Below are 11,536 nucleotides of genomic sequence, written 5' to 3' on the forward strand. Positions count from 1 at the left end.
TCAACTCAATGGCAATAGGGTTTATATATATATATATATATCTCCACTACTTGTGTGGTTTGTTGTACTGTGGTGGCTTGGGTATTGCTGTGATGCTAGAGGCTATGCCACCGGTATATCAAATACCAGCAGGGTCACCCATGGTGGATAGGTTTCAGCAGAGCTTCCAGACTAAGACAGACTAGCAAGAAGGACTTGGCAGTCTACTTCTGAAAAAACTGGCCAGTGAAAATCTTATGAATAGCAGCAGAACATTGTCTGGGATAGTGCCAGAAGATGAGCCCCTCAAAATATGGGCTCAAGCATAACAACAGTTGTGAGGATGGCACAGGACCGGGCAGTGTTTCATTCTGTTGTACTTAGGTTCGCTAAGAGTTGGAACTGACTCAACGGCACCTAACAAGAACAATATATTAAAAGGACTGTTGCAGTTCAAAATAGCTTCCTCTAACACGAGAAGCAACTAAAATAAAAACCACAAAAACTATAATCAACAAATAGATTTTACAAAATAAAACATTTCCCTCAAAAAGTTACGTGAAAAAATATGTAAACAGCCTCTGTTTTTATAGTTAAAGCTTTTTAATAACTGGTGCATAACAATAATTGAAAGAATTCTGAGAAATTAGACAAAAGTATTTGGTGGGTTTGAGTTAATGGGCCAAGCAAGCTTTTTTTCCTTGGCTTCTCTGTCAAATGAATCATAGATTGAGTCTTTGGTTATAGTTTTGGCTGTGGGAGGGATTTCTGAAATGCCAACATAGTTTTTTTTGGCCATCCTTGAACTGGTTGTGATTGTATAGGCATTGCTTCGGTAACATTTCATTGAGGACATGCAAAAAGTCTCTTTCATCCCTCTCCTAAAATTGGCATTATAAATTGAATACAAAGTCGGTTTAGAGGCTGAAGAACTAAAGGATATCCAAGTAATAGCTGTGAAAACAAGGGAACTTTTCCTATAGTCCTGTTCGTAGGGGTGCCACAGCTGAGCTACATGAAAAGGCAGCCAGGAGAGCAAAAACAATAGATTTAAAATGAGGAACATCTTGATGGTTTTCACTTTGGTCCTTGGGACAATGTTCATTGTTCTCCTCACTGTTCTGCCATCAGTGCCTATTCTCCAAATATACTTTATGACTTTTTGGTAAAATAAGATTATGAGGACAGACGGAATCACAAAGCCCACCAAGAAGTGGATGATGGTATAGGCAGTTCCTTCCCAAGAAGAAGGGAAGAAATAATTACAATGATTGTCCCAGTTGGAGCCATAGAAAAAGAACACTGGGGACACAAAGGCTGCATCAAAGATCCATGATGTGGCAATCATCTTCTTGGCTTTTTCTCTGGATACCTTGAAGCTCAGGGGATACACAATGGTGTAGAACCGGTCTATGCAGATGGAGAGGAGGACATAGATCTGGACACCTGGGGTGAGGTACTGAAAATATCGCACGACCTTGCACATTGCATTCCCAAGTGTCCACCTTCCAGCAGTGAACTGAAACAGGACGAAAGGCGTGCTGGCAATGCTGATGAGAAGATCCGCACACGCCATAGAGACCACGAAGTAGTTGGTGGTGGACTGAGTCCTCCTGCTCCTGTGGATAACCAGACAAACCAGGGAATTGCCAAAGACAGAAAACAACCACAGGGTCCCAAAGAGAATGCTGGCTGTGGCCACTTCCCCGGGTTTCAGTCCATACTGCAGATCTGTTCTGTTGCTTTCCCCACTGTGCTCCTCATAGAATTCCATCAAGTCATGGCTTGGCAGAGGTGTGGCTATTTCGGTGCAGCTGTAGTTTTGGAGGGGCACCAGAAGTGTAGGAATAACCAAAACTGGCTTGCTGTTATCCATTCTGTGAGCAAAAACCATATTCACTTTTTCTCTCTTAGCTCTGGATAAGAAAAGAAGAATGAGGCCTCCTGTTAAAACAGTGTCATATATGGTTGATTCCTAAGGCTATCTTACTTGACACTTAGATTGGTTGTCATTTGTCAATGAGTAAGACTTGTACATTGGCAGGAAAACATGACTATCTTATGACGTCTCTCCAAAAAATGCTCTGGACCCCATTTCTCTTCTATTTTAAGAGTTGTTTTAGCTATTCCTAGCTCAGGTTCTCTCTGGCCTTACCCTCTCTTCCAGAACTCTCAGTCAAATGTGGTAGCACTCATGCCAAGCCTTCACTCATTGGGGATCACAAAGGCTTAAGGAGTTCGAATCTAGCTCGTGGTAAGGGTATCACCATCAGTTAAAGAGCTGTTGGAATTCTGGGCAAGTATGTGAGAAGTTACTGAATGTCGTAACACTGAAGTAATGAGGCTGCAAGAGAAGAAAACTTGGGCAGATGGAAACACACAGATGTCGGCTATGGAAATAGCCAACCGGAGTCTGAATAGACTGGCTAGCTACTGGGAAGCACCCTGCCTCACTTATTGCATAATTTACATCACAGAAGCATTATGGTAGCACATGTAGCAATGATCACATTGCTACATGAGCCAGAAGTAGCTCCTAATTTAATGACATCTGAAAATAGCCTGCTTTTTCCAAAAGATTATGGACTAATAGCTTGGCCACCGATCAATAGCATCTGTCTTGATGCTATTCTATTCTTATTGTTTTATAAAATAACATATTGACTGAAAAACATACATGATGTCCTCTAAAGAATGTAACCAGGTTCTAGAGGCCTATCGTGGTCAGATGATTAAAAACAACAAGATGTAACTGTGAACAGTTCTCCACAACATTTTAAAAGTTTATGATCCTTATATATAAAGGAATACATACAAATTAGCCTTTTTTTTTTTTTTTTAATCCTTTTTGGTGTTATTCAGTGAGAAAAAAAGTAACGTTTTTAATAGGTAAAAAGATTGTGTAATGTGGGCTAGTCAATTAAAATTGGGGTGATTTTGGTCACGGTCTGTTTATTACGGTTTAATTTAGGCTGAATCTATTAAACAGAAAGAGAAAACATATCAATTATGGTTATTAAGATAAGAAGAAACATAGATATTTCCAAAACTTTATGCACTAAAAGTGAAAAGGCTCCCACGGGGCTGCGGACTTGTTACAGCCTCGTATTGTTCAGATTGCAGCGGCCTGAGCAGGTATCCCTCCACAACGGGCTCCAGTAGGGACTACTTTCCCTCTTGGTGGGCTCCTGTGGCCTCACAAAGATCTGTTTCTGAAGTTTTAGAGGTGGGAGTAAAGAACAGTTCCTAAAGACCCAACTTTCCCTGAAGAGTTTTTGCACTAATTTTTGGTAGGGAAACAAGCATTAGCAACATACATGGCCCTCGCACGAAATCATATGCAACAAAAAGGTGGAGCTCAGAGTAAGACACTGAGTTCCACGTGTTACCTTCAAGCTTTTTGTCCAGGAGGCTGCCCTAGTTAAGCTCTTAAAAAAAAAAAAAAAGGTAAGCTAATCAGACAGTGTAACTACTAAAAGGCCTTTAAGCCTGGCTGGCTGATTCATAGCCAATTATAAGAACAGCAACCATATTTTCCCCACGAAAAATCAGGATCCACAGTCTGAAAACAGGACAGAAGACCTAAAATTAGCACCGTCCTAGAAAATCTGGAATGCATGACTCTCGTAAAACTGAAATAATTTTTCACTCTCTCATGTGTAAAACCTACAAAATTCCATGAAAATATTTTTTTTTTTTTAAGATTTAAAGTTTAAAAAATAAAACAAGCAATTTTCTCAGACAGAAGGAGCTGTTCTAAACTTTTTTGGATGCCTGTGGCTTAAATAAAATAGGAGTTGGTGGCACTGGTACTTCTTTAGTCAATACATATACTTTAAAACCTGTGTACTTCCTTTGGTTTCAGGCTGCCTCTCAGAGCAAAGCTGCAAATGGAACGCCAGCCCACGGCTACAGCTAAAGCCCGTGAGGCCTCCTTTCCTCATTCATTTCCTCGGGCTGCTTTACACCAAGGAGCGCCTCTGCTGATCTGCAGCACTCTTGGGAAGCACAGGGCCCAGGTGCTCAGAAACACGAGGGAGCCCAAGCAGTTCCCCAGTCCAGGTCCCCTGATCATGGCATGTCTTTTCTGACGCTACCTAAAATTGCTGCAGCTCTGTTTACTCATTCAATAAACCAAGAAACTGTGCTAGGTACTAGGGAAGCAAAGATTAAGTAAGGTCTAACTAAACAGCTATCATAATTATCATTAAGTACTGAAAACAGACATGTTTACAGGGAGCTAAGCAGCACAGGAAAAAATAGGGACCCTGTTTTGCCTGGGGTGGGAGGAGGGAAGGAACGGCTTTACAGAGGACGTGAGGGTTGAGCTGAGGGCTTAGAGGATGAATAAGAATTCTCCAGGAAGACAAGAGAATTAAACAGCATTCCAGAGGAGAGAGCTACTATGAGGAATGAGGGGGAGAGATAGCATGTGGAATGAATTTTGGGGTCATCTTTCTGGCTTGATCTTCTTCGGGCCCTTCTGTTAAGAGACATAGTTTCCTCTAGGCCGTACCTCTCTGAGGATATAATGTTGAAATGCCTTACAATCAGACTGACCTCATTTTTCCCCACGGTTACAATGAGAGGTTTTATTTTCTGCACTCATGCTGCAGTGTGGTCAGACAGTGGATAAGATTATTTGCATATCCAGAATGGCTGTGGTCCCCTTGTTCATTTAGCACTTTGTTTGTCTTTTACTGCAGCATTTGCCAAGTCTCTTTCACTTTAGAGCAACAGTTCTCAAACTCAGCAGCACACTGGAATCTCCTAGGGAGCTTTAAAAAATGCTGATGCCAGTAGGGAACCCAAGGTTGAGAAGGGCCAGTGTTGACATGCCGTGGGGTTTTAACCATTGTCATAAAACAATATGTGTACTGACTGTTTAATGAGAAACTATTTGTTCTGTAAACCTTCATCTAAAGTACAATTTAAAAAAAACGCTGATGCCTGGGTCCCACCCCCAGGGATTCTAACTGAATTGGTCTGCAGTGCAGCCTGGCATCGGGATGTTTCAAAGGCCCCCAGGTGATCCGAAAGTGCAGCCAAAATTAAGAATCACTGCTCTAGAATGACTTGCATGTTTGTCTCCCCCACTAGACCACGGGCTCCTGGGAAGAGGGTGTTATTCTTCTCTGCATGGCCCACAGCTTACACTGAAGTTCTTTAACATTAATAATTGCTTATTAAATATTTACTGAATTGAACCCATGAGGACCGAGAAGTGAAATAAAGGCCTCCTGCTCTCTGTGGCCCTGCTAGGAGAGTTAAATGCAGAGATAGAAAATCATTGCGTCTTCTCAGGGAGCTGAAACATTGGTGACCACGGTGACAGGGGAAAGCACGACTCTTGAGAAGAGCAGGGCAGCTGAGGTTGAAGTCACCCAGGTCAACTGCTACATGAAACAGAACCCTCATCTAAGGGAGAGTGAGGCTAGTTTAGGCGTCCTCAGACTCCTGCACACCCCTTCCAGAAAAAATAGTCTGCTATATTGTAACTAAATTCTAGGATTCTAAAGTTTCAGAAAGCATTCCCCTGCTCCATTAATTTGGAAATACGTCTTCAAGGGGGCCTTGGAAATACAAGACCTGCTCTATTAGTAATTAGGTCCAGAGCCATCCATATGTGGTAATTCTAGGAGTGACAGGAAAGACTTCTGTACTCCTTCCTGTTCATCCTGCCTATTCCCTGCCCATTCTGGGACTACCGTGTGACCCGCTCCTTCGGGCTAAGGTACTGAAGGCCCTTCTTATTAAAATATATCTCCATATGTTATCCAACTGAAGAATCATTCATATATCAGGTTACCTACTTGTCATCCATCTAAGCTCTAAGAAATGTATTTTAATATATGGGTGGGGGAAATGGTGGATAGGTTGAAACGGTATGGAACTGGGGCTCTTAGGGGATACTGACTGGGTGAGCCTCTGTAGTGATCGGGGTCCTGGGGACCCTGGAGTGGCAGAATCCATCTTATCATTTTGTATTGTAATTGTTATTCTGCATATTTGTCTCCCCCATTAGGTTATAAGTTCCTTGAGGACAGGGACTGTGTCTTTATCTCTATATCCCTGAGACACATAGATATTAATGAAGATTTATAGAACAAATAAATGGATGGCTGTGTTAATAAAAATCATCCAATACTTGGAAAGAAGGCAAAAGAAAGTACAGGATACCCTTTTAACTTCATGCTGGGGCACTATTAAATGAGCCTCTCCAAGGATTATTTAATTCTCTGGGAGAATGTACCTGTGCTTGATTTTGCTATTTACTGTTTGATTAGAGCCCAGACACAATGAAGTTACGTGTTAATCTGCAAGTTTCTGTCGAGCAGAAAAAATAGCCCCATAGGTTGTGGTCTTATCACTCTGTAGGACGTTAAACAGTTTTGTGTCTACCTAGCAATCTAGGCAGTTCTACTCTGTCACGTGGGTTGCTCTGAGTGAAAAAAAGACTCAAGGGCACCTAACAACAACAATGGCAATCTATAGTAACAGTCTTCTTCTTTTTTTTTTTTCAATGCCTACAAATACCCATTTCCTCAAATGCTCCTAGAACCACATTTATTATTTCATTGATTCCTTCAGTAATAAGTTAATAGATCTTTGACACATGTTCATTCTATACTTGTATGATTTGAAGTTTTTGAAAATCACTCTTTGTTAGATGGATGACTAAATGAATGATGGAAACTAACGAGAGAGAGCGGGACCACAAAGAGGAGGAACGGAGGGGCACAGAGGACGGACTTTGTTTAAGGCACAGTTCTGCCAAAGGCTACTCCTGCCCAAGCACATCAACTGCTGGGTAGGTTTCTTCTGGACTCAACAAACCCTAACACTGATTCGCTGTGTAAACTTTCACCAAAAATACAATAATAAAAAAGAAAAAAACCCCAACAACTGACTTTTTCCCCTCCTGAAATTATATTCACAGAAATTCTCACAATGTAGGAAGAGCCTTTTTATTTCTGTAATTTGTTCAAAAATTTAATGTCATACTAGAATTTTTAGAATATTGAATTTTTGCATGATTTGGTTGAGGAAAAACAGGAACATTTTCTTGTACAATGGGAAGGATCTGTTGGACCTAAACAGATACACAAGGCCATGTACTAATGAGCGTGAGATTAATGACAATGGTGAAAATAGTTACAGCATCAGGACTACTGATAGCTAATACTTATTTTGTGCTTACTATGTGTCAGGTGCTTATTAGTCATAACCCTTTGAGTCAGGAAACATTATTACCCCAGTTTTACAAATGAAAAAAATGAAGTTCTTCCCCAAGTTCATACAGCTGGAAAGTGGTCACCCGAGGATTACTTCACTCCAAAGCCCATGCTGTTAACCACCACTGGGGCATCATGCCCAGGAAGGCCACAAAGCGCTAGGTCTGAGTTTAGAGGGTCAAATTGGCTATACATAGGTAAGTCTTCCATGACTCCTTAATCAAGCGTACGAATATAAAGTTATTCCTCCACAGCCTTCTTGCTTACCCATAGATACATCTGTTAAATATGCTAGCTCGTATGTGGAGGGAAAAAAAAAGCTCACTCCCATCATATACTGCATGGAGGCTCAGCATCAAATGCAGTAGACATGCTGGTCTGCAGATTCAGCCTTTCTTCAGAATAAAAACATAAGAATATTGGAAATTCAGTATGACGGATGATTAACTGTTGCCTTTTAAGCCCAGAAGGAAAACAGAACTCCAGACTTCAGTCTGAACTGAAGTGAGAAAAGGTTCGATAAACAGTATTTTTACCTCAAGTAGGAAACTGCCTTCTTAAAGTTTGTTTTCATTTAGAAAATACCATGGTGGTAGATATTTTGTCTTTAAATCCTTCGTGGTTATGTAGGTTTACTTGCTTATAATGAGAACTGCCTGTAACAGTGGTGGACTAAAGCTGGCCTGCAAGGCTCCCAAGCAGTGGTGTCACTAGGGTTGGGTCACCCAGTGCAGTAACTAATGGCGTCACCTCCCAGCCCTGCCCTTTCCCTCTCTCCCTACAGCTCCCCGCAGCTCCTCCCCTCCCCACTGGCCAAGGTAAGACCCTCCTCTCCGCCCAATGGCAGGTGCTGCTGGGGGGCTGCCCGCACCCTGACTGGTGGGTGAAGGGGATGGGGAGTGGGGGGTTGGTGTTGACAAATTACTGCACTGGGTGACACCAACCCTAGTGACTGGTGGGTGATGGGGGTGACGTGTTACTGCACTGGGTGATGAGTGACACCTACCCTAGGGATGCTACCGCCTTGGCGCCACCCCAACCGCTGCTGCTGTGAACCCTGAGGTCATTTTAGTGTCACCCCCTCTGACAGTGTCAGGGGGTGTGATTCTCCCCCCCCAGTGATGCTACTGCTCCCCAGGTCAATTCTACACAGCTCTTCTCAACTCCAAGTTCAATTATATCCCATTAGTATCATGAATCAGCCATGGTAGGAATATTTACACCACAAAAATGAACAAACACCACCAATCAGGAATCTTTTCCCCCCTGGAGAATCAACTGTTAAACATTTACCAGCACACCATTGGCAGTAGGGTAGGGCTTACAGAGCCCTACAATCCCGGAGCTCCTGAATTTATACATATCCCTGAACTTACAAATGGCTGAGGAGGCCACACAGGCTCTTCATAAGCTTCCTGAGCAGCCATCTTGCTTTCTGGTCCTGAGCTAAGGCTCTGGTGTGGACACTGAGCTAAGCACTTTCTAGAACTCCATAAGGCCCAGGTAGCCACCAACGTGGCTGTGCCGGGGAAACGCTGAAAAACCAGGAACGGTAGGATATTCTCACAGTGTGCCACCCACCCACCCAGGCTTGCCAGATAAAATACAGTTAAACTTAAATTTCAGATAAATAACAAATAATTTTTCACTATAAGTATATCCATGTAATACTAAACTGGTGCCCTGTATTTTTTTTTTTTTTTTTCTGGTACTTTAGATGAAGGTTTACAGAATAAATTAGTTTCTCATTAAACAATACACATATTGTTTTGTGACACTGGTTGTCAACCCCATGACATGTCGACACTCTCCCTTCTCAACCTTGGGTGCCCTGTATTTTGACTTGCTAAATCCTGGCAAACCTACACCCAGAACATAATCTTCTGCTGAAAATAAAATGTATTTTTCATCTCACAATATAGGAATATGGCATAGTGTTTATGTATGTGGGCTTTGAAGTTGGACAGCTGAAATGAATCCCATTTCTGTCACTAACTAGCTGTGCAGACTTGGTCAGGATACTTAACCTTCTCAAGACTTAGTTTTCTTATCTGTAAAGTGAGGATAATTAGTTCCTATCTCATTTGATTATCACAAGGATTAAATGAAATAATATATGCACAGGAGTTAAATGAGTTCATACATGTAATTCTGCCTGGAAAGAGGAAAGTACCCAATAAATATTATCCTTATGCAGTTCTATAAAACACCTAGCTAGCTCAGTGCCTGGCATATAGTAAGTGCTGCAAAAAATTAGCACTTTTATTATTGTCAGCCGTACGACAACCAAACTTAAGCAACATTATCACACATCACGTACTACAGTGATAATATTAATATTAGTCACAGAATTTAGCTTTATGAAGGGTAAGTGACTTTTGTGAAGGGGCTCAGGTGCCTAATCATCATTTATGACATTATTTTTAAAGGAAAATCATTGAGTTCCAAATAAATAAACAAAACCATTCTCCAAGCTGGGCATGATTTTATAGTGACATATTAGCCAGATTAAACTCTTTTCTACATCCTACATCAAATATGTAATATAAATGGTTTGAATATGTCTTTTTCGAGAGAAAATTTCCATAAGCACATAGAATCCATTGAGCTTAAATTATTTTCACTAGATAATTTTGAATACTTGCAAAAGAACTTCACACTTCCAGTGAAAACAGAGCTTCCTCTCCACCACCTGGGACTGCTGGTGTCACAGGCTTACAAGCTTGCCATTTTCTCAAATGCCTCTTTTCCCTTTACTCCTCACATATGGTTCATACAAATATTCCTCCATAATATTTCCAGCTGTGCCTTCCTATGTTTCCCAACTGGGATCAAACAATTTCCTGAGATCAGATTGGGCACATTTTCTTTATGATTGCTTTTGGATATCAAGGAGCATGACTTTTTCACAGGGTTTCGAACTGGTTCGAACCGGTTCAGTCATGGCTGATGAAGCAAAACCAGAACAGACACCAATTTTTACAATTTGAGTGATCCGGAACGGTAACCGAAGTGGGAAAAATTACGAGTCGAAGCCCTGGAATGGGAGACTTGGAAGTGACATAGTGAGCCCTTTCAGGAGCCTAATGTGTGAGACTGGATCATTGGCAGGACTGTGGAGAGCAACACGCATTCAGAGCAGCAAGGTCAGCTGCCATGTTTGAGTGGGACACCACTGTTTCCCACTCTGCTCAAAATCCGAGGGGCAAGAGATTTGGTCGCTGTGCAACGCGTACACCGCCCTTGCTTTCTAAGGAGAGATTAAGTACCTAGCAGGGCTTCAACCTGTAATTTTCCCAGTTCCAGCTAACGTTCTGGTTCACCCAAATTCTAAAATCTCAGGTCTGTTCTGGTGTCTCTTCCTTGGCCATGATTCCCTGCTTTTTGAACAAAGAGAGGTTTTTGAAACAGTCTCTTCCAACCTCACAAAACAGGCCGTAACACTCATTGAAAATTCCTGTGTGAATTCTGGATACCTGGATTTAAGGGACCATTACTCTCCCATCACCCCCACCTCTCTTTGAATTCTAAAAATCTCAGAGATGAACAGGGTCAGCATCCTTGGCCTGATTTCAGGAAGTGAGGGAGGCTTCTAACACCCCAGCTCTGTCACAATTAGCACATTATTCTTTTAAAGTCCAAGTCCTGTTAAAATGTAAACGTTTTTGAAAGGATGAACATGTTTACATTTTATCAGAACAGTAGTGATGTCTGAGACCACCCCCCAACCCCATCCCAACTTCAATGTCTAACATCTATGATCTTGGTGAAAATGAAAACAGAAGAAACATCAAAAACAAAAGTCATGAGGACAGCCGGTGTCTGAGCGGATGAAGATGGGGTGCCATTATGGTAAGGGGGTAAGTGAAGGGTGCAAGGCTGAAGGTGGAGAAGGTAAATTTCACCTACTTGACAGTTTTGGGTAGAAATAGACAGCCGCTAGAATAAATACGCTACAAGTCTCCAAACGAATAGAACAGAAAGGAACCCAAGCCTTACCCCACATGAAGGATTATGTTGACCATGGGTGGTATTTCTCCCATAATTCTTTGGAAACCATGTTGCAGGGAAAAATGTTGGCTCATGTTGGCACCTCTTTGTAGGTGACCACCCCCATAGATGTGTAAAGAACACTAGTTTTTAGTTTTTATCTTTCTCAGCCCTACTGCCACATAGTTCGGTTCTGTGAGAAGGGGTGCAGCTCCAGGTTTATACTACCGGATAAAACATGACCCAAAATGTTCTTTCTAAAGAAAGCCTTCCCAGATTAGTTGGATCAGATAAGCATTCCTGCCTTACTTACTTATACACGTATAAGAAAT

At 41.8% G+C, this 11,536-nt stretch overlaps 1 protein-coding gene across 1 annotated transcript in view; it reads right to left on the minus strand.

Moving 5' to 3' along the window:
• Nucleotides 1-410: 410 nt before the first annotated feature.
• GPR19 (G protein-coupled receptor 19) overlaps nucleotides 411-11,536 on the minus strand; it is a 24,995-nt gene continuing 13,869 nt past the window's right edge. Inside the window, exon 2 of the mRNA XM_004387324.1 lies at nucleotides 411-1,895. Within this exon, the coding sequence (XP_004387381.1) occupies nucleotides 626-1,873 (1,248 nt within the window). The 5' untranslated portion in view covers nucleotides 1,874-1,895 and the 3' untranslated portion in view covers nucleotides 411-625. The remainder of the gene's footprint in view (nucleotides 1,896-11,536) is intronic.

This window comes from Trichechus manatus, unplaced genomic scaffold, assembly GCF_000243295.1.
Source record: "Trichechus manatus latirostris isolate Lorelei unplaced genomic scaffold, TriManLat1.0 scaffold00184, whole genome shotgun sequence".
Classification (NCBI taxonomy): Eukaryota; Metazoa; Chordata; class Mammalia; order Sirenia; family Trichechidae; genus Trichechus; species Trichechus manatus.